The sequence below is a fragment of the Micropterus dolomieu genome, linkage group LG03, assembly GCF_021292245.1.
Source record: "Micropterus dolomieu isolate WLL.071019.BEF.003 ecotype Adirondacks linkage group LG03, ASM2129224v1, whole genome shotgun sequence".
Lineage (NCBI taxonomy): Eukaryota > Metazoa > Chordata > Actinopteri > Centrarchiformes > Centrarchidae > Micropterus > Micropterus dolomieu.
Window position 1 is genome coordinate 12,187,394 of NC_060152.1, and position 23,863 is coordinate 12,211,256.

The following is a 23,863-nucleotide window of genomic DNA, read 5'->3' on the forward strand; positions in this document are numbered from 1 at the left end:
AAAATCTGATGACATTTTAGCCATGTGTGGCGCTACAGCAACATGACAAAATATAACTCAGTTGGCATAACTGAGTGAGTCTAAATCCTTGTACAAAGTCCTAATATTTCCAGACATCCTTCAGGTGTCAGCTGCTGTCAGGCAATCAGCATCACAAATTCCTAAACATTTTTATTATTAATAGAATACTAAATTTAGAGGGTACTGAAGCCTTCGCTTGGCTGTTGTCTCATTCATCAATGATTGTCTTTCAGTTCTTTCAGTGATGTGTGTACTGTGAGTAAAATAGTACGTGTTCAAAAAACTGAAAACCTTAAAATGAAATTACAAAACTGGAGACATAAGGAAGAAACAGAAAAGATAGGAAAAGGGAGCAGGACTGCAGGAGCAGAAAGAATCAAATACAGTACTTGAGACAATTCACCCACTTCAAGCAAATTCCTCTTGAAAATGAGTATAACCAATGGCAGTCAAGACTCACTTGACATCGTGCATGGAATGAGCCTTTACTAGAAAGTCTACCCTGCTGCTTCCTAATTGTAATTCTATAGTAAAGCACCCCTAGCTATGTAAATAAGTGGTGGGGCAGGCATCTGGGGGACAGAGGGGAAGGGGAGAGAGAGAAGAGGAGGAAGGGAGAGGTAGTGCACAGGGCCCTTCAGCAGGAGAAAGCCTCTGTAAGCAGTGGGGTAATCACTGAACCAGGCTAAAACTTTAATTAGTTTGAGGAAGGAGGGGGAAAAAATCAATGCACTTTACAGCCTCCTCTTCTCCCCTCTCTCACACTCCACCTTTCACATATTCTCTCTCTCTCAAACATAAGCTCTAACCTCTCTATCTCGTTCGTCTTAGCCCTGTGCTCTAGTTACCTCTCTCTGTCTTTATCCATCTCGCTCTTACCGCCGTCACCATCGCCTCCTCCTTGTGCACCGTCTCTCCCTCTCGCTGTCCTTAACCTCATCCATCTCATGAAAACTGCATAATGGAATTGGGCTCAGTGACCCAGGCATAGCGAGAGAAGGATACGTCGGAAATGACCTAAAATCTCTGACTCACTCGCATTTAACAGAATATCTATGGACTGCTACTTGCACGGGCTAAAGAGGAAAAAATTCGATTAACAGCATTAACATGCTGTTGCCAAAATGAACCGTTTCTAAATACGTTACTTAATTAGGATGTGTGCATGGTGGGTGTCAATGAAATGTGAGACTTTACACATTACTCGCCTCACTGGCAAAAAAGAGAGAAGGTCTATTTCTCTTGAACACACCACTCTACACTGGGGTAAACAAGATGAATAAAACAAGTGGGCTGGTGGTAAACATTGTCTGATGTTGAACCACTGCAGCTCCAAAACAGAGCTGCACACACAGACACACAATCATATTAGTACCCCACTCACACATGTATGGACATACAGTACACTCAGGGGCAACACGCATGTATGCATAAACCGGCACTCAAACACACAAACATGTACTAAAAAAGTGAACCAAGCACACAGGAAAAAAGTATATCAAACACACACACTATGCCACACACACCCACACAACTGTTCGGAGTGTGAAACAAGCCTGTTGAGTGGCAGTTAGCACCTATTCTGCAGCCATGGCAACCAGCTCCATGGCGATAGATAGCGCAGCCAAGTGGGTCAGAGTCTGCGAGTGTGATAACCTTGTATAGATCACCTTCAAGCCAAATATATTACACATATGCACCCCTCAGTCTCTATACCAGTAAAAGCTGCATCCTTTGGCCCAGACGGTACCTATCAGGCTATCTGTAGCCTCTAATTCCTATGAGAGGAAAAGACCGGTGAAAGACAAGGCTCTTATCTACCCATTCAACTGATGATCAAAACTGGAAAAAGATGTCTGATGCAATTTCAAAACTCTTTCAGTTCAATGAAGTCCACAAGAAATTCAGCTTACTCTCAGGAAACTGCAGGGAGGATGGTTAACTGCAGGGGAGATAATGAAAGCATCTCAATGATTGAATAAATTTTTCATAATGTCACAGCTTTTTGTTTGTCAAAATCTACCCTTTTTACGCTGCCTTGAGACTTTAACGGTCCCACTTATTCTTTATGGAATTGCCCTTCAGTTCTTCCAGGGTTCTGCTTGGCTGGCGTGAGCAGTCAACAGCTGCACAACAACTCATCCCAGCTCAGTTGCACTCAGGAATGGACAGAAAGTCAGGAAGAGTTAGGATTTTGACACCTCCTACAGCACAGAGTATATTCTGTCATGTCTTCACAAAGCTTTGTTTGAACACTACAGCCACAATCCGACCAAGCCCCTTAATTCCTGCAACTCATGATAGGTCAGTGCATAATAAATCAATAACGCACTCTTTCAAAATGAAAATAAAGAGGGCTAGTGACTAAGCCCCGAATCCCCTGTGATGTTAAAGCTCCTGGCAAGTTAAATCAAAGTTCTTTCAATACTGGAAAGCATTTCAAACTTGAATATTTATTAAATTTGTTTGACCTAACAACCCTCTGAGGTGGATAAGAGTGTGCAAGAGCATGAGTAATACATAGGAAGGCTGCAGCATGAGCCATGTTCTGAACTCTGACAACAGACAGAACTTGACCAGACTGTCAAAATGAGTGCCTAACAGTGCAAAACAGTCATATCCGCCTAAAAAGTGTGAATGTGCCAACACTCCCACAGAGAGATTTGCGTGCACACACGGAATCACACACATATACATCGTGAATAAGCTTGCAAGAACACAACCGGTGCATTTACACCCACCTAAACACAGTCACGCAGTCACACATAATGTACTGTATAACCATAAATCAGGGTGCATGTGTACTCACACTCAGCCTTGGCGCACACCAGGCTGGCTGAGGGGTAACTGAACGAGCGCAAAATGGCTCCTATGGCCAGGCTCAGGTCCTCGTTGCTAGGGTACAGAGTGACAGAGGCAAAGCGCAGGTACGGCAAGCGGGGAGTTTCCTCCGGACCAATCTTTACATGAGGGATCTGACAGAAGGAGAGAGGAGAGGGGAGGAGAGAGAAACAGGATAAGCAAATGTGTCATGATTAACTCCCCTCCAAACACACTCAACGGGAAAAAAACGTGAAAAAGGTCCATTAGAGAGGCTACAGGATGAAAAGAGAGATAAGAAAGATGGCAGAGAATAGAGCGACGTAAGGATAAAAGGCTATGGGAGGAAAGGAGACAACAGCTGGAAGAAGTGCATGATGGTTAATTCTAAAAGAAGAAATTCAATGGGCAAGGAAAGCTAATTCCCTAGATACATTCGTCATGACATGTATGTGGGTAGGAGAGAAAGTGGTATGTGATGTTTGTACGCACATGACGCACAGATTTGCACATATTTTTGTGTGTGCTTGTGGTTGTGTTTATCTTCCACACTCACCTCCTTCTCTCCACATATATGACTGACAGTAGAGCCGGAGGCGGGGCTGGAGGCGGGACCTATCACAGAGACGACGCCTTTGGGTAGAATCTGACACACTGAAAGGAAAAAAGGAAAATAAACACTGAATATGCAGCCACACACCTTTCCTCTGCTTCGTGTTTGATGGCAGCGCAGAGTTGGCATAAAGTAGGCGATGCAGTCAGGGGAAAGTGTAAAACTCACAGGATGCATTATAATTCCAGTTTAATCACTGATTCTATTTTACAATCTGTCTCATAATGACCTGATTTATCGTGAGATAAATATTCCAAGGATTACAGCAGGGCAAGCCAGAGGTTGCCTGCTGTTATTATTCACTGTTTAAACAGTCACTTTTAATGATTTGAATGATTTATAAGACATTTTGCTATAATGATATCTCTGGCATAATACTAACAGATTGGTGGTCGCCTTCAATTAACAAAATGCTCAAGGAAACGCCATCTCTGATACAGTACACAGTCTCAAGCATAGATTTCACTATTCAGAACACCCACGTGACAACAAATGTATCCACTATAGTCATATATCCAGGACTTTAAAAAAATACATTGTGTGATACATTTATGTTAACATTTTATGTATATTACGTTTTTTTCTTAAAGGCAGTTACCATGGTTACCTTAATATTCTGTTTTTGGTTCATTGTTTTTGTTGGTATTTGGTTCAATTCCAGCCAGTGACCTTTGGAGCTTGCCATACTCCTCTCTCTCCTTGTAATGTAAAATCATCTTTAAAATTATTTTTAAATGTCTCATGAACAAGCCATGTAACTATTAATTTTTTTTTTTTTACCACTCCTGCTCCTTTACGTGTGAGTGCCAGAAGATTGCTTCATTGCACATATTTGCACGAAACGTCTACTGTTGAGTAGCAGGTTATGTTCATTGTCTGTCTTGCACTTGAGACATTGACGAGAAATTAAAAGAAACCAGGAGATGCTTAAATCCAGGGTAGGTAATGTTGGAGAAACTAACAAGAGATGGCTAGTTTTTGAAAGTATCCAACTAAAAAATCCGTCTGCCATTGGTCCCTGGGCACTGCACAGTCGCTACCCACTGCTCCTAATTAAGATGGGTTAAATGCAGAGAACATATTTCGCATACACTTTGTACTAGGTATAATTGTATATGTGACAATAAAAGTTGATTTGATTTGTAGCTAAGCTAACTATCCATTATAACCATGGTATCAATCTTCTCATCTAATTCTCAGCTAGAAAGTAATAGAGTGTATTTCCCAAAACGTTAAACAATTCCTTTAAAATCAAGCATCCACTATTGACCAGTATCTATAACATATAGAAGTTTGACCATGTTAAGTTCTCAGGGGCTACATCCTTTAGCATACAGAAATACTTTCTTTGTGCAGTATCTTTTGGATTTGCAGTGTGTAGTGTAGTATTTTATTGACAATGTTTTCTTTCACAGAAACAGCAGAAATGAGGCTGGTGACTTAACTGTGTTATTCAGATAGTCATAAAGCACTTTTCTTGCTGGTATATTTGGTTGGTATTTTAAATCATCCCAATTAGTCCTCCTCAGTCCTTGCCATGCCTGTGTGTGTGTGTGTGTGTGTGTGTGTGTGTGTGTGTTTGCGTGTATATGTGTGCCCGAGCATATATGCTCACACTGTGACAATCTGCAGAGAGAGATGTGTGTGCGTGCATGTGTAAATGCCTGTGTGAGCGGGTATGTGCAATTGTTTGTGTGCAGTTGGGTGCGTGCAAGCGTGCCTCAGACAGCCGTAGCTGTAAGATGATGAGCTCTCTGATCCAGAGACCAAAAAACGCTGCAAGCAAACAAGCCTGTCAGAGTCTCCTGCCCGTCGGTCAAGGACACACACACACACACACACACACACACACACATAACTCAAGCATGCACATATGTACACAACCCTTCTCAAGCACACATAGACATTTTGCCAGTAGCTTGTGGCAGGGTCAATGACCTATTCGAATAGGAGCAGGGAGTCTCTGTCTCCTCTGTGACTGGATTCAGCACTTCTTCTGTCTTTACAGACACCAAACATTCTGTTTTAACTCTGTATATCAATATAAATTTCATGGATTTTCTGTAGTTTGGTGTAGCTTTCTGTTGGCCTGCACCGCTGATCTGTATTAGTATTTGATGATTTGTTTTTGTCGTGGCCTGCACAGTCGACAGTGCCAGCTGTTACTGGAGGGCACCGGCCCTCTGTTTTTAATGAGACAGACTTACTGGCCCATTACTGGTCTCCAACGAGATGTAAATTAATCAGCACAAGCCCTTACTGGTTCCTTATCACATGAAAGCAGTAGGGTTGTCATCATTTGAGGTTTTTGAAAAATAAAAGCACCCTTTTTAAGTCTTTTGGAATAAAATGAAACCTGCAGTATTTAGTAGACTACTGTTCTTTTCTACTCTGTACTGGTTACTATTAATATTAATTTTCCACATTAATAATAATATCTACTGGTATATTTAGTGGTCACATTTTGCCTGTGCTGTTTAGACACTCTATGGCCTATCGGACTGTATTTTATACAGGTTTTATTGCTGTTTGTCAATCTGCTATACTGGTCTTCCTTGGTGTGCATCGGCTCCACTCACTGGTGTCAGTAGTGTCATACTGGGAGTCTTTTTGCAGCTCATATATGTCCACCTCCACTCGGGCTCGGGACGGACCCTCCATTATGCTGTTGATGTTCTCCCTGGCCAGGGCCAGCGCCAGCCGCTCCCCACGCCCACACACAGACTGGTCATCCAGGATTGCCGCTATAGAAGCAGAGAGGGAAAGAGAGATAGGTGACGCAGAGAGAAGGACATGGGTATGAAGATGATGGACAGTGAGGACAATGTTGTCCGTGCTCATGTGTGGGAGGGAATGTGTATTGGGAAGAAGAGTGGGGTTGACACGGGGATCACAACCACAGATTGTTGAAGGAATTAAGGGATTTGTCTTTGTTCAAATTAGTAAGTAATTTGAAATCCAAACAATATCAGAAGTTAAAGCCACCCTCCAGTGTATTTTGACATTTCTATGATATTTCATATTTTTCTGAGTCATTTCCTTGCAATGTTGATTACCCACATAGTTCATATTTTTTGACAAATAGCTTAATTTTGTGCTCAATGTTTCAAAAATTGCTTAGTTGTTAAAACAGGGTGGTAACATATGACTATAGTAATTCAATAAGTCATACGTCATTCTCCAGGCTTGCGCAGGCGCACTGTCATGCCTCGTTAAAAAACTGTCACGCCGTCAGCGCATCAAACCGATAAACATCGTTGTGAGCTAGCTAACAAATTTATCATGTCATTTACTTAGAACTTACAGTATGTTCATTATGGCATCTGTGCGTGCGGTGTTGGAGGATAGATGACAGAAAACGCGTCGCACTTTCACCTTCCACCGTCTTATATACAGTCTGCAACATGCATTTTACTGACGGCCGTTTTACCAATGCATCGGCGGAGGCCCCCCCAACCCCGCGGTAAAGTAAGCGCACCATAAAACGTAGTGAGAGTTATCCTGTGCAGTGCGTAAAAGGACCATCTACTGTATGATTGATAACAGCTGATAGGCCACATTAGTTTATCTAATGGGTAAGTAATAGCTACTCCTGCCAGACAGTAAAGTGTACTAAACTTTACAGTGTAGTGATGTTAACAAAGCATATCGTTAGTGAACACTCCAGCCAGGCAGTTTTTGGTTGTCATGGTAATTGATTACATTCGACTATCAACCACACCCCCATTCTCTGTTTGAGAAAGAACATTAACCAAAAATGGCAGTTAAAACTGGCTGGAGGGGGCTTTAAAGGAAAAGTTTGACATTATGGGAAATATATTATATATTATATATTCTTGCAGAGATGAGATAATCAATTCCAGTCTACCAACTAGCGGTTTCCCCCGATTCAAATTTTTATGCTATGCTAAGCTAACCATCTCTTGACTCTTAGCTTAATATTGAACAGACAGATATTAGAATGGCATCTGATCTAACTCTTGCCAAAAAAGGTATTGCCCAAAATTTCAAAATATTCCTTTAAAGATGGGCGCATTCTTACTGAGAATGAGCATGACTGAGAATTTAACTTCAAGAAACTAAATCACTAGTGCAAACATTTATACAAAGGCGGGTCACATATGATTGGTTCAGCTTGTGACTGCAGTTTGTACAATAAAATATTGATTGTCAGACCCTTTTCATCCAGTGGCTGACAAATGCTGCTAATTGGCATTAGGCACTATGTTTCCCAGTTTTGTTGTGGTGTTTATAGTTGTGATAAAGTTGCTTCAAAGCTCCAGTCCTTTAGTCTATGATCTGTCTATTATTTTGTCAAACCTCTGTGTACATGAGCTGTTTTGGTCTCTGCTTACATGCTTACAGAAAATGTCCATTTCAAGTATTTGATACTTACACCTAAATCCAAAACATCCAGTAATATTGAAAAGATCAAACAGTAGAATTACTCCAAAAAAAAGCATCATCACAGGTGTCAGACAGCTCTTTCAGCACCAGATGAAGCCTTTTTTAGATAATCTTATTCTAACACCGACATACATACAGTAATTCAAAAAGAATGATCTATAATTCTGCTAAGATTGCATCTGCCAATATTTTAACTGTGTTTAACTTTAAACAGTTTGGACTAGGGATGCGTATCGCTACTCGATACCTTTATGGTATTGACCAAAACAGCCCAGCAGAATCGCAACGTCTCCAGTCAAACCAGTACTTCAATAGATAATTTTTGTAACCAGATCACAGCAAAAAATGACTCTTTGTTTTGCTTCCAGCCAAACACACAAGCAACACACCAAAGAAAGAGCATGCCTTTTTTTCCTTATGTGCCTGCACCATAAACTGTATTAAAAAAAGGCCTGCGCCCACTGAGTCCATGCGTGATTTTAATAGCCACTCACCTTTGGCTGCGGTCTCAGACATGTTCGTCACTGTTGCAAGTTTTTAACTACAAGCTTGGATTTCCATTGGTTTCATCTTCTGGTGTCATTTAACACTTCTCTGTACATTTTTATTTGCTATTCACATCATCTTCAGATGTAGTCTGTGTTTCTTTCAGTTGGACATGCAGATTCTCTTTTCCTCTGTTTGCTTCTTTAGTCTTTGGTATAGTTTAGTGACTTGGTTAAACAGACTCCTTACTCGTACTTGTGACTGTAAGTTTTGGAGGTTCACCACTCGACTCATGCAACTCACCAATAAAGGAAAAAGCACTTGCGGAGATCTTTCAATTCAATTTATTGATTGAAAGTTAACAAAACCTTAAATTTGTTTCCCACAACTTATTTGGTCACTAAACTATTTCACTCCTCCTCTCTCATTCAAATATAAAACAATTCGCAAGCTGTAGTCTTTTTCCGCTTATGATACTACCCGTGAGGATGAACTAATTAGGATGAGGAGCAATCTGATACAATTTGCCAATACTTTTATGTAACAGTTGTTCGAAACAAAAAAAAAGAAAAAAGATAACCTTGCTTGTCCATAACAACAATAAAAATAATAATAGGCTACCAATCAACTACTATGGCATCAACAGGTGGCATTTTATGCAAGGTATTGAATAAAGTATTCTATTGGTATTGGTATCACTTTAAGGGTACTGGTTTTGGTACTGGTAGCATAAAATTTTAAACTTTACCCAACCCTAGTTTTTAGACAAATTTGGCTTCTATATAATTTGCTGTCTCTCGTATTGTGCTGACCAAAGTGGCAAAACCCACTTTGAGACACCAAAGCAGACTAAAAATAAACCACGAAAAGTATTTTAAGAAACTTTTTGGTCCAGGTGTTTTAGGGATGGAGAGACGGCTAGCCACTCACCCATGCGGACAGAGGAGAGCAAGGGGGCCTGACTGAGGGAACGTGGCGGCATGGTCATTAGCAGGAAGCAGAGGAAGTGTATTGACAGCAGCAGTGCTGGCAGAGCCGGCATCTTCTACTGCTCCTCATGGAGAATGGTCTGCTGGCTGCCTGTACCACCACCTGCAGGAGCGGATGACATGCTGCATATTACTGGACACAATCATTCTCCAGGCACAAGATGTCTCTCTTTAAATTGTCATCCTGCAGCTATATCTTCAGTTTGCTCTGTCATTTCCATGTAACGGAAGCACCTGCAATTTGACAGCACATACAATAGACTTTCATGAAGATGTTCATATCACAGAGGAAGCGCAGTCCCATGCATACTCCTTGTCTAATAAAATACAGTACGCACATCTCTATTCATGTCTCCTGTGGAAAGTCTGCTGTTTAGAAGTGACAGGACTCAGCCTTGAAGAGCTCTCCACGGGTTTAGAGACAACACACGCGCAACAACTGCCACACATGTCACCGCACATTCACTCATACACATCTACACTGTACGTACACACGCATACATTTAAAGGAACTGATGCACAGTCGCTTACTAGAAACACTTACTGAACACATACACACAGAGAGAGAGACTCACAAGTACAAAGACAGCAGCCTTGAATACACACACAAACCATATACTATACACCCACACACGCCTGGTCCCACTTACAAATTTTTCATAACCTAACCCTCAACCCCCACTTCTACACAGACACAAACACAGGACAAATGCACACAAAGAGAACTCAGCAACCCTCTCCAGGAGTGACAAAGCCTTGCTCTGACTGACAACATGACAAAGCTGGAGAAGGGAGGGATGAAGACAGGGGAAAGGAGAAGGAGTGTCGAATGACAGACACGCGGAGAGGATGAGGGAAGGGGAAGGGTGGGGTTGGTGATGGCGGCCGGTGTTGTTGACCTGAGAATGTTTCAAACACCTAGTTCACCAGTCTGAGCTTTAGACAGATCTGACAAACAGCTGAAAGAGTCGGCTCACGGTCCTCTATTGACCCTTTATGCTGTAAACGGGGGCGCTGGAGTGGTAGAAGGCTGACCTTTGACCCAAGTGCATGAGATGATGTTAATGAGTTGGCATTGTGAGTTTGTGCATACACTATGTGTACATCAAAGAGGCAGATGATGTAGATGTGTGTTGAAAGAACATTCATCCTTTTTTTCTCCAGCCTGTTCAATTTGGGATCTTCATTTAATCTTTTTTTTTCCCACGTTCACCTTTCGAACACCTGTTCAGCTTTGATGTTTAAAGCACTTAAAACTTTTGCATCCCTCTTTGTGTCTCATAAACCAAACTATACTACCCCTTTTCTCCTTTTGTTTCTTAGTCTCTATACAATTACTGACCTTTTCTTTCTGCCAAGCTTTACGCATCTTTCATTCTCAGATTTGTTGTGTCAAAGGGTGGGCAGGCTTGTGTGCAAACATGTTTGTAATACCAATAGCATGCGCCATACTGTGCAGATGGCTGTGTTGCTCTCATTATAGTCACCGCAGCTCAAAGTGAATCGAAGCAGGGCTTATACGAGGCCATCGTATGTGTGAACCAACATAAACTAACAGGCACACAGTGGGAGACGTTTTTTTACCCCCACCCATTGTTTTCAATAAATCATTCTTGTTTTATGTCACATTAAATATGCCAATAAATAATCACTGCATCAAAAAGTAAATAGTTCTACGCTGCATATTTGTGTGCATGTGTATAATGGTGTAAAACGTGTAAAACGAGTCATTTGATACAGTGAGATCACTACGGCATACAGCTATGTGACAGCAGTGTGCTGCTGACTATTCCTACTGTATTAGGTTTGCTTCCCACACCAGTGGTCTCTTTGTCAATTTACTCTTCACCAAAATGTGTGTGAGGTGTACAGACCTGTGTGTTTATTCCAGAACATGTATGGGCATGCGCTCTCCTTGTGTGAGTGTGATGGTGTATTGATCGAGCCCAGCTGAAGTGGCAGGCCCTCAGGTGCAGTCAATCAAAACAATGGGGAACCTATCATGGGAGCACTGCATTTCACAGGAGCCATCTGATTGGCTATTACCAAGAAGCAGATTGCCATGATGACGAATAAGATCCTAACAGAGGCTATGCCTTCATCAATGATGGGATGGAACCGGTGCTATTTCATTGTTATTGAGAGCTATTGACAGGATTAGACAGGGAAGATTACAGCATCTAAACTCCAAGGAGAAGAAGAGAGGGGAGGGAGGAATGAGATGGAAAGCTGTGATAGAAGTAAGGAGAGTGATGGAAAAAAAGAAGCAAAGGGAATGGGCTGGGGACGATGGGGAATAAAAGAACAAAATTGAATACAGAGAGAAGAGATTGGAAAGTGTTTCTTTCTGCAGAAAGAGACGCAGAGCAGGATAGAGACAGAAAGACAGAAGAGCAGTGGTGGAGAGTAAAGTACATTTACTCAAGTGCTGTACTTTCTACAATATAATTTTGAGGTACTTGTTCTATACTTGAGTCTTGTTAATGTTATGTTACTTTTTACTTTCAATGCATTTGAAAGGGAAATATTGTAGTACATTAAGTAAAAATAGTTCCACCTCACCTAGCTGCAGCATTAAAACGCTGCTTATACTGTATATTACTATAATTCATCATTAAATGTACTCCAATATAAATATAATAAAATATATTGGGGACATTCTGTACTGTCAGTGCAGTTAAACTGTTTCTCACATTGTGTTGCTTTTTATCACCAATGACAAATTTCCAACTCATCGCTGCTCTCTGTATCATAATTTGGATGGACTTCCTTACTGACAAGAAGGAATAATAATATCACAATATTCATCTCTAAAACTCCGCTGCTAAAGCTTCCAAACCACCTCACATATACACATATTCTCTCTCTACAACTTAATTTTTTTAAATCTTGTAACAACATTACATGATCCAGTAACTACTTAAACTTAGATATTTCATATGTACAGTATGTACTAACCTAGACGCACCCTTTGCATAGAATGCGAGCTTTTTAAAGCTTTACTATCCAATGTCTTTTTATGGCTCTATTTGTCATTTGATTTTTAGTTAAAACAGTACTTTAGATGCGTTGTTCTTGTTTGGAGGTTAAATGGTTACCTGACCATTAATGTTTCATGTTCTCTTAAAAAAAGATCTTGATTTCAGTGAGATCACCTGATTAAAGTTGCTTGAAAGGGTCCATTTTGCATGTGAACTTCAGTAAAATTTTGAATACGGAGAATAATAGTATTTTTAAATTGTGACATTAGTGATTTTTCCTCTTCCACCACAGCAGTAGAGTGAAAGAAAGCAAGTAGCTATAATGTGGTAGTAGAGGGTGGAGTGAGACAGATACTGTCAGGGAGGAAGAGGTACGAAATACTATTACCGTGTTTAATCCACGAGGGCTGTGTGTCTGGCTGCTGTACGTGCTCTGTTGGTGTAGTACATGAGTCCCTGTAGCAGTTGGGTGTCAGTCTGCAGGGAGCATGAGCAGCGAGAGGCCCGAGCAGAGCCAGACTAGTCTGAGCTGTGCAGAAAACACGGCTTCTAGCCCCCCTACGCTCACTTTCATTCTGCACCCTGCTGTAAGTCACCCCGCATGCTGGCACCACTGAGAAATACACAAAAGCAAAAATACATAAATATCCTGACTCGCTGTGTGTGTGTGTGTGTGTGTGTGTGTGTGTGTGTGTGTGTGTGTGCAGGAGAGAGTATAAAAGAGAATGAGAGAGAGGACATTCATCCCAGCTGGAGATTTAGCTGTTTGGTGCATGCATTCATCTTAATGTGTGTGTGTGTGTGTGTGTGTGTGTGTGTGTGTGTGCGCTTGCATGTGTGCACGTGTGTGTGTGTGTGTGCTGGAGACTTAGCGGCTTGCTTATAGTGTCTGCAGTGCCTATTATGAAAGAGAAAACCGTAAAATCAGAGATCTTAATTATCTAGAGAGAGCATGAGGGAGAAGAGGGAGGGGGGTGGAACGAGGGGAAGCAAAGGAATCGCCAGAGTGGGATGGAGGGAAGGAGAGGGTAGATATGGAGAAAATAAGAAAAAGAGGGAACGCTATCTCACCTCACACCCCCAGGCAGTTGGGGAGAGGAACGGAGACTTAGGCAGAGGAAGCAGGGTGAGCGATAGCAGGGGAGGGGTGGAAGAAGAGAGGGATGCGGAGAAAGACAACAAGAACTCAGATGGAGAAAACCCGCTTGGGGGGAGGGGGGCGGTGAGGAGAAGGAGAGTGTTGGTGGGTGGACTGGCAAATCATTTGTTTTTCCCCTTCTGCCTTATTGTATGACACAAGAAAATCTGACAGTTATCATAATGAAAGGATGAATCATTCCCATAATTGAATTTCCAAGTGGAACGGCTTCAGCAGCTGTGGATTTAAGAAGACTGTACCGACAGCCATTGCAGGGACAGAAGTGTTATTTTGCTCATTCTTCTCACAATTAATAGTCATTGTTGACTAGAGAGGGGCTGTTGCAGACAGCTGGTCTGCTGTCCCTGAATGAGCACGGTCAGGACTTTTCAGAGCATTTGGTAACCCCCAGACAATAAAGATAAGCTGGGAGGTTGGTTTGGTGTGTGCGTGTGTGTATAAGCAGTGTCAGTGGGAGTGGAAAAATACCAAGGACCCTTCGCTCACCCCTTTTGGCTTTTTGTAGGATTAAGTGTTTAGTACTTTGTGTCTGCGTCTAATATTAAAGCAGCAGGACATGTTCTTGGTTGCATTGACTCAGCATTTTCACTTTGCACCCATTCACACTTGTCCTCTCCTCTAACATGTACCTCTCTAATCTCGCCATCTCTGCCTTTCTCTTCTATCTTACCTTTGTCCTCCTCTCTATACCACTGACTCTCTTATCTCTTATCCCTTTTGTTTCAGCATTTATGGGTTTTTTTGTGGATTATTACCCTCACCTTTCCTTCTTATAGCCGTTCTCAGTATTACCGGCTTTTGAGAGTCCTGGATTTGAAGCATGCCAAACTTGAAGGTGAGGTTCAACATTTTGAGCAAATATCACTTATTCATGTAGTGTTGACTACCAGGAATCTGGTACGTATATCTTAAATTAGATTTTTGAAAATGTTTACTTGAGTGCAAAATGTTGGATAAAAGGTTACTTTAGCTCGCCTATATGGAATAAAAAAAACAATAACATGGACAGCAATAATAAATACTGCAATTCCATAAAACGACCTTGTGAAGCCTATAGTGCTGAATGTGTGTTTCAGAGAAGAGTTCCTCTAGTAACTAGCAACTAGTAATTTGAATCAACAGCTCTCAGACCAAGAGGCGTTCACCCCCACGCTACATCCAGTGACATATGTTTTTAACATGCAGTGCAAATAATGTCTTCTATTCAGGTGAGGCAACTAAATCCCTTGATTTAAGGTTCGGGAAAGATTGTGGTTAAATTTTTTTTTAAAAGCAAACACTGAATGTTGTATTGACAGAAATTGTAAAAACCAGCTTCCCACTTTGCTACATAAAATATTACACTACTCCCTGAGTTGTTACCATATGATTGGCACCAAACATTGGCAATTATAGCCGCAACAATTAATCGATTAATCGATAAGTTGTCTACTATTCTATTAAAGTAATCGCCAACTTTTGATAACAGATTAATCAGGGGGTTTCCCGTGGACAAAATAAGACATTTGAGCACGTCACTGATCGACATTTTATAGACCAAACAACTAATCAATTCATCAAGAAAATAATAAACAGATTAACCGACAATGTAAATAATCGTTAGTTGCAAAAGATATTGACAAACATTAACTCCAAACCACAAGTGTTTTATGTAAGCACACAAGGTCAAACGCAGATCCGACCGGGATCAAAACGTTGTCTACTCCAATCACTAAGTGTGCAGATGTAACTTCATCACTGCTGATCTCCAATAGCCTCACACCCACAAGTAATGTGCAAATAATTACACTCTTTTAAATTTGTAGAATAAACATTAGTTGCAACCCTAATTAGACGTTCAACAACATATACTATCATATATACACAACCAAAGTAACTAGTCTCCAGCTTTCCGGCTCACTGTTACGCCCACCCACTTCCTATATGTTTTCACCTTGTCCTCCCTCAGCAGGACTGCAGACACTTTGATCTCTCATTTTCAGCCATTCTGTCCTCTCTCTCTCTCTCTCTCTCTCTTCCTGCCTCTCTCTCCATCCTCCCCCACCTCTGTATCTCTTCTCACTCAGCCTCTATCTATTTTGTCTCTCTTCCTCAGGAACACTCTATACCCCTGTCACTTGACTGACCTCTCTCTCTCTTCTCTCTCCCTATCTTAGCTCTCACCGGTCTCTTCAATCTCGACAGTGCACTTTCTCTGTTACAGCACCCCCCCCCAAACCCCATACTCCCCCTCTGTCTCTGTTCATTGGACATGGATAAATTCTTCCCAGTGTTCTCCTTGACAAAGAGGCCCTCAGTCAGTGACACCGCCTGCTTGGGGAACCACAGTGCTCCTGTGACACTGTCACATCCGAGTATGTCACGCACAAACATACACACACATAAACACACAAGCATCCACTTGCTGCACACACATACACCAACTCTCGAGGAAGGTTCAAAGAACATTGTGTGCCCGCTTGCTTATGCATAAGCGCGTGCCTTTTTGTCTCTGCATCTGCATCCAGATGCATGCTTGCGTATTATGTGTTTGTATGTGCCAGCGGTGAGTTTGCATTTCAGCCTTCCTGCATGCACATGTACCACCTGCTGTTCAGATCAGCATGTTTGGAAAGGGGTGAAGCTCAGTGCACTGCTTTCCCCAGGAGTTGTTTAAAAAAGATGTGCTGTTCAGTGTCACTAGCTGTCGACGTAGGTCCCACTTGTTGCAGCTGTGGCTTATGTAAGCACAGCAGTTTAATCACAATTAGGAAGCTCTCCTTGAACTCACTTGCCCCCTGGCTTGTTTGGAGAGCTAAAATTTGCATTCAGAACAAAGCCTTGGAAATATAAGAGTGATATTATTCCACACAGCGCTGCGAAGAGAACAGTGTCTGAGAGAATAAAGCGCTGTCAATCTAAATCAGTGTTAGCTACCAGGTGGACGTCACAGTAAATGTTTTAACTTTCATCATAAATGACTGGTATGGGTTTATTTATTGTTACATACTTTATTTTACTTTTTATAATCCCATTGTTGGATTATAAATCAGCTGTGTTTTGAACCTTTTCAAAATGTGTTGCTCTTTTTCGCAATTGTCTTTTTCCCCAACTACTGCTCATAATGGAGAACTGGCCATCCGAGGAGGAGGGATATCTTTTTGAATTGCCTCTCCTGAGGCTTCTTTCAATATTTTTCACTTATGTGCTAAAGTTTTTTTTGTGTGAGTGAATAGTATTTTTATTTCCATCTTCTAAGAAAACGTAGCACCAATGGTGTGAGCATGTGAAGCCCACTGAGACATTTGGATGTTATATTTGGTAATACAAAATAAATCTGACTTGACTTCAGGACCTTGTATTAACACGGAGATCTTCCTTGAGTTTCATCTGACTAGTGATGCAGAATGTTTCTGGGACACAGTGTAACATCATGAAAGCATTTCAGAGTCACAAGTTTAGTTGTTCGATCAGTCAGAGCACAAAGGCTTCACAACACAGAGATGTTTGTGAATCACTTGAAGCTGGTGAGGGAACATTGCTTTAAAATAACAGCTATTTACAGTGAACATGAAATAGAAAGTAGAAACAGCGATGCTATATGCTGTGAGACAGACAAAGGTAGAGTGTTTGCCTTCGCACTGCCGTAGCTCTGTGATGAACCGATGAACCGACTCCACACAGCTCTCCCACTTAGACACCCACGCGCCGTACACGCACACACAACAGATACATGGAGATGTACACAAACATATCCAACATATTCGCCTTCATGCACACATGCACACAGTCACACACACACATACACAGGTTGTGGATTAAATGACTCAGATGGCATTTGCTCTCTCTGTCTCTCTCTCTCCCTCTCTCTCTCTCATTGTCAGGTTTTGCTGCCGTGGCAACAGAGTCGAGGATGAGATGAGGAGGGAGTGGGAGTGGGGAGGAGTGTGGGGGAGAAGGGGGAAGAGAGAGAGAGAAAGAGAGAGAGAGAGAGAGAGGAGAGGGCCCCGGTTATGGAACAGGTAAATGAGAGATCGGGAAGTCAGAGCCCACTGGTCATGTGAGGCGGGGCGTCGTCACTGCTGCAGTGTGTGTTTTTCTGTGTGTGTGTGTGCGTGATTGACTATGCTGTAACAGTGAAAGGCAGAAACACAAGGAATGTGTTTTTGCTACGTGACTGGGAACAAGTGTGACTCGGTGTGTGCGCTGCATGACTAGGACATGTTGTATGTCCACTCAGATCGTTGTATAATTCTGTCACCCATGACTACGTCTAAAATTGGTCATCTGGACATCAGGACGAGCCAGCATACTATCAGTGCTGATAGAGAGGGACTGGGAGGAGAGGAGAAAAAGAGAAAACACGAAAGGGGCAACCGAGTGCTGTGAAAGCGCTCTTGTGATTAAAGTTTACATATGGGGCTTCTGGTTTGTGTTTTCGTCTTTACTAATTTGCTCTGCAGAAAGCAGCATGCTCAAACTTGGTTTGTTTTCAGCTGCTCCGGGCAAGAGACAAATTCTCTCTGACTGCACTTCTCAGCCTCAGTTCAACATCTGAAAAGGATTCACTTGCAACTATGCAAAGTAACTTTGCAAAGACCAAAATATGTAGGGCAAGCCACTGTTCTTGTTCAGGTGAGGAATGATCGTGCTGTCTTGTAGTGTTAAATGGTCGAGTATTAATGTAGAATGCCAGGATTAAAAATCATGTCGAAAAACAAAATGTTACATCATCTTTTTTTTCAGAGGATTTCTACCAGCTCCTTCATTTAATTCACTTCACAAAGAGAAATGTGTGAGAAATCAGTTTCTCTGCTCAAGGAAAGTGTGCATGGATGTGTAATAAATGAACAAGACTTGAATCATCTCTAAGTTAGATGCAGTGTATTTTTATGATCGCTGCAGGTGTGATGAAAGGCTTGACAATATAAAAACATCATTATGAATTTCCAGCAACTGTCTTTATGTGAGGAGACATTTAAGTTGATCATTTAAATGACCAGACAAGGTGATGATATCAAATTAACAACAGCATAAGCACAGTGTTTTATTATTTGTAAGTACTTGCCACTGAATCAAAGCCTTCTTCACACTTGTTAATCGGTTACTGTAATACATGTGTAAGTTATGTAGGCGCCAGGGAGTGGATGAAAAAATAATTTAATTTAATGAAAACAAATGTAGTAATTATTTGTTTACTTCATGTTTCTTCGGCTGACACCGTGTTTAGGATTGTGCCTTGGGATAAATGCATAAAAATACATTTTTACTTTTGAAGCTGCATCTAAAATAGCTGAGAACTTTGCATTAGTGCCAGATGGTGAATATAAGCCATGAATAATGCCATGCAACTCGAGACAGCGCCAATCTGTGTTGACTCAGCGACAATCTGAAGTCTGCGTCTTAATAGATAATACTGACTTTGGCCCTCCTATACTATACTATAGCGGAAAAATCTGACTTTCACTGAAAATGTATTTTAAATATGGTATCTGCAATTAAAGGAATATATACTTGAAATATTACAACAATTAAATGAACTATATTTCTTCTATTTCTTCTATATTTCTGTTTTTTTTCTATCCCTTAATGTGCACATGCACATTGAGGGATAGAAAAAAAACAGGGGCACCTCTGGTGGCTGTATTAGATTACATAATTGATCAGATTCTTTATGAGCAATTTCATTAAAACAATAAAAAAACAAAAAAACAGCACCATCAATTTTTAAAAGGTCACAGAAGCAATGTGACAACACAGTTAAAGCCCTGGGGGATTTTTTTCATTGTGTCTCATGTTGAAAACAACATGGGTATGAATATAGCTCATGACATTGGTCGATGTCATTGCCTCTCTTCCATGTTGTCGTTCATTCTGCACTCCAGCACACTGGAAATGCCAGGAGAATAATCTTTAATAATGTCCTTTGCCAGATTGTGGAGTTGCTCAAACACGTAGAAAATGCCACGTTGCTGGAGGAGGCAACAAACACGAAATAATTACTTTTCTGTTTGTGTGAAGCAATAAATTATCCTTTTAATCAAATGATTTCATCAGTTTTACTCTCCTTTTTAAATTTTATATTTTACTACTGACCATGAAAACGGCTCTTATCCGACCATATTTTATTATACTAATCCAAAAGCTGTGCATTTGTTCTATCATGGCATCTTGTTTCAGATTATTAATAAATATTATGAAATAAAAGTTTAATTTATTGGTATTTATGCTATGTAAATTGCCCGGGGAGAGTTTGTCCAACTCTGATTGTTAGTCTAGCTGAGTTATTCAACCGGCTGCGATACATATGAATCAGATCAAATTAGTTACATAATTATCTTTTTAGATGTGTGGTCTATCCAGGGGCTAATGGTCAATATTTATCTGAATTTTACTCCCCAAAAAGTTATTTCACAGTTTGCCTGAATACATTGCATGTCTCCTCAAGATGTTGTATAATTCTGTCACCCATGACTGAGTCTAAAATTGGTCATCTCCACTCAACTCGAGACATCACACTATTAGGCCTGATAGGGACTGACTGGAGAGGGGACAGGGAGGGGCAGCGAGATTCAGCAAAATACAGAAATATGGAGTGACTGGGCACTTTCAAAATGTTGTTGTGCATCAGTTTTGCATAAAAAGCTTTTTATTTGTGTATCCATCTGTGCTAAATGCATTCCCGACAACAACATCCTCAAATTGTTTTCAGATGCCCCGGGCAACAGGCATTTTCTCCTTTTCTGTACCTGTCAGGCCCAGTTGAGAAACAAGGACATCACACATGAAGCAAAAGTGAGGACGTTTTGAGGATTCAACCACTTAGTGTGATTAATGAACACAAGTTTTGTTTCCATGATGTGGGAAGAAGAATGCTTTCCACTATCGCTGTCGCGAAAGCATCACTTTCCTTCAGCATTTTACAACATGCCACACATAGTTGAACTGTAGATTATTTACCTTTTATTAAAATTTATTAAAGGAAGGAATTAAATGAATGTAAACTGATAAACTAATACTGTTTCAATGAAGACTTTGTTCAGCTAGTAATTACCAACATTGGATTTATCAAAAATTCATTGTGCTGTGAGTAAATGCAAATACCTTCTGTCAACAAGTACAAATGAACGTAAAAGAGTCTTTTGTTGTGAGTAAATCCCTAATATTCTCCTAGAATACCAGATGAGTATGTATTATATACCAGATGTATTAGTGTTTTTAGAAGTGAGCTTCAACAGAGCTGCAACAATGACTCAAAAACTATTTGGATAATCAACAATACAAATAAGTTAGTTCAGCAGAGCACTGAAGGCCAGAGGTCTGAAGCATAACAATGGCTCAGATGATAAAAAACATTCTATGAATGATGAATAATTTCTTGCTATTTGGGCCATGATTCTATCTGTAAGTCAATATTTAATGTCCCTCACCAGCAGGACAGATTGGCTCTTCAACCATCTCCACAAACCATGTTTCAGCTGAGTAGGAGAGCTGCCTCACTGCATAAGAGCCATCGAAACATAAAAAGAAAACAAAGCGCTATACTGCTTATTTTTAGAAGAAATGCAGGTCACTTTTAGGCTGTGTGTGCAAGTGTTTGTGTGTGTGTGTGTCTCCATGACCGCAGTGTAACCTTCACAAGGTCAATTAAGTGATTCAGATTGAATTCAGTGGTCAAACACTGCTGCAGTACATTCAGTCCAGCTTTCTCATGCTAAATTGTTGGTTATCCCTCCGCCGGCTCTATGCTAATAGATGGGAGCATATGCTAAAAGCAATGTCTGTTAGAATATTTATGCAACAGCACCGTATTTAATGCAGGATTAGCATTTGTTTGCTCCATTGTTCAGTAAATCTGTACCAAGCACTGGTGAATAAATGCATAATACATTAAGTTAGCCCATGGTACATTAGCCTTAGAAGTTCCACAACTTACTACAGAATTATGATTATCTCCACATTCATTTTTTATACAGCTTACAACTGGCATCTCAAATTAGAATCACTCATTTACGTTACTTGATCTGGGTCAGGTTTCACTTAATTATGTATGACAAAATGTGTGTTTATTCAATTGCCTATCTATTTGAATTACTACTTTTAGTGTATTTCACCCTTTATTGTATTTTTCCACTTTTGAACAGGCTGAATGAAATAAATTCAAATGATGTGGTTTAAGGATAAAAGTGATATAATATGTGATTTAATACCTAATCCTACAATGTGATGTCATGACTATTAGCAGGTATTTATGTGTTATATGTGATGCACATTATGCCAGCGGGAATGATTGTAACACTTATGCGTGTTATGTTAGTAATGATACACTCTGCATCATACTTGTGCGTATAGAAGGCACATAATTAGCTGTTGGCATGCAGTGCATTTACCACAATTAGGTTTATATATGTGCAGGATTTGTAATAGCGTCCAGTCTGAACCCAAATGTCACAGGCACTTTCTATTAGATCAGGACCATGAAACAAAAGCTATTTCACTGTCAAAGCAGCTGCTGCATAAAGCTCTGCAATCATTATGACAATGTCCAAAAACTGCCTGAGAGAAGAGACACCAAACTCTCTGTTTCCATAATAATCCATAAAAGAGTGGACACAGAAAGCCACAAAATGGTGTTATGGGCGATGGAAAAGAGAAAGTTTTAATTGAATCACCCATATTAGCATTTTAACTGCAGTGTATGTCTTACAGTGTGTTGCTGTCCATGCTGCAGTGGTGATTATTGAGAAGCATGGCTCAGGATTTGGCAACAACAAAGCACACTGTGTTTTTGAAAGCAGCACTTTTGATATCCTGCATGTTTGAGATAAATGTAAAACAATATAATTTGACGGCAGGGGAGACTAGTCACTGCAGTTCCTGAATTTACTTCTCCATTTTATCGTTTTTTCAAGTGGTACGTCTGGTCAAAGACAAGTTCCCCGAGGAAGAAATAGGGTGTGATTTGAAAGTTGCCCTATATTTGGCTCAGTTGCTTTCAAATGCAGCCGGTCAAGTTGCGTCGCGTGCTGCAGCACCTTTCACTCCGCCTGCCTGCCTGCCCGGCGGCTGTCCGCTTGGTCAGGTGAGTTATTGCCAGGATTGTTCCTTATACACCCCCCCCACCACAACGTGCACACACACTCTAAGCCGTTCATTACTGTGCCTGTCAGCCAAGCGTGCAATCAATACTGCCCCTCCGACAGCATGCACACATGTGATGGAAGGCAAAAAAGGAGGAGAGGAGGAGGACAACAAGGGTAAAGAAAGGATGTTGGAGAGAGAAGAGGGGTAGAAAGGGTAGGGAGGAGGGAAGTCTTAGTGATGGGGAGTGCAGGGCTCGGGGGCAGCGGGTGAAGGAACAGGGGAAAAAAGAGAGATGACAAGAAAAATGTCCACAGACCGGAGACAAACAACAAAGAGCAGTAATACATAACAAAACACAGAGATAGAGCGAGTGTGGGAGTAGGAGATAGAGGACAGAGATGAGGAGTGGCAGAGGCAGAGGAGAGATGGAAAATAGAGGGAAAAAAAGAGAAAATGTGTGTGTGTGTGTTTGTGTGTGTGAGTGAAATGGAGAGAGGTTGTGGGTGGATGAGGAAAATGCTATATATAATGGTAGAGGTTCAGGAATAGATAGTGATTGTGTTTTGTGATTACCTAACCGTCACATCTGCAAACAGTAGCAGCCACCAGCTGACATCAAAGACCACACACACAGACAAATACACACACTCTGCAAAGTAAGTCTGGCACACGCGGACCAGCAAACCTCATCTTCATGCTAAACTGAACTAACTCTCCACTAAAGAGCTTCTGTCGTCTGGCCCGGATTGATAACGGAAGCAAACACTCACAAACAGAAACACTCGGACACAAACCCATTCTTGCAGTGCCATGAACACATCTCATATACATAAAAAGATTCATAATCACATATAAACACGCAGACATGGCTGTATTGTAAACACTACACCCAAGTAGCCATGCTAATTTTCTACCACACACATGCAGACAGAAAACACTCACAATGAGCCATGGCAACGGCCTTAATTGTCGATTGATTTGTGCTCTTCAAGAACTTGGTTTGAATACTGGAAGTTGAAATTACATTATTACCTGAAATTATGGTAAAAATGGACAATTATTTTCATGCACAGCTGCAGAAGACCAGTGTTTTCAGTATGTGTGCTTGTGTATCTGTGTGTTCACATACTGATGACGTTCATAAGTAATGAAACAAAGATGCTGTCTTTAAATGTCATTCATGCCAATATGCATGTTCAACCTTGAAATGGCATTATTATGATAATACAACTGGATGGATTCCTGCAGCAGATCTGTCAGACTTTTGGTAAAATAGCAGATTACAGTTTTTTTTGGAATAAGGAGTTTCATCAGACATGCAGGC

At 40.9% G+C, this 23,863-nt stretch overlaps 1 protein-coding gene across 8 annotated transcripts in view; it reads right to left on the reverse strand.

Annotated features, from left to right (window-relative positions):
- grik5 (glutamate receptor, ionotropic, kainate 5) overlaps positions 1-23,863 on the reverse strand; it is an 89,285-nt gene that overhangs the window by 25,414 nt on the left and 40,008 nt on the right. For 3 of the 8 annotated variants that reach the window (XM_046044932.1, XM_046044936.1, XM_046044934.1), the window contains 5 exons: positions 12,706-12,930; positions 9,278-9,439; positions 6,034-6,198; positions 3,398-3,495; positions 2,831-2,996 (listed from right to left, as the gene is read on the reverse strand). In XM_046044932.1, coding sequence (XP_045900888.1) covers positions 2,831-2,996; positions 3,398-3,495; positions 6,034-6,198; positions 9,278-9,389 — 541 coding nt within the window. In that variant the 5' untranslated portion in view covers positions 9,390-9,439; positions 12,706-12,930. Of the gene's footprint in view, positions 1-2,830; positions 2,997-3,397; positions 3,496-6,033; positions 6,199-6,758; positions 6,817-9,277; positions 9,440-11,210; positions 11,279-12,705; positions 12,931-23,863 lie in introns of those variants that run through there. The other 5 variants (XM_046044931.1, XM_046044933.1, XM_046044935.1 and 2 more) reach the window with 4 other exon arrangements.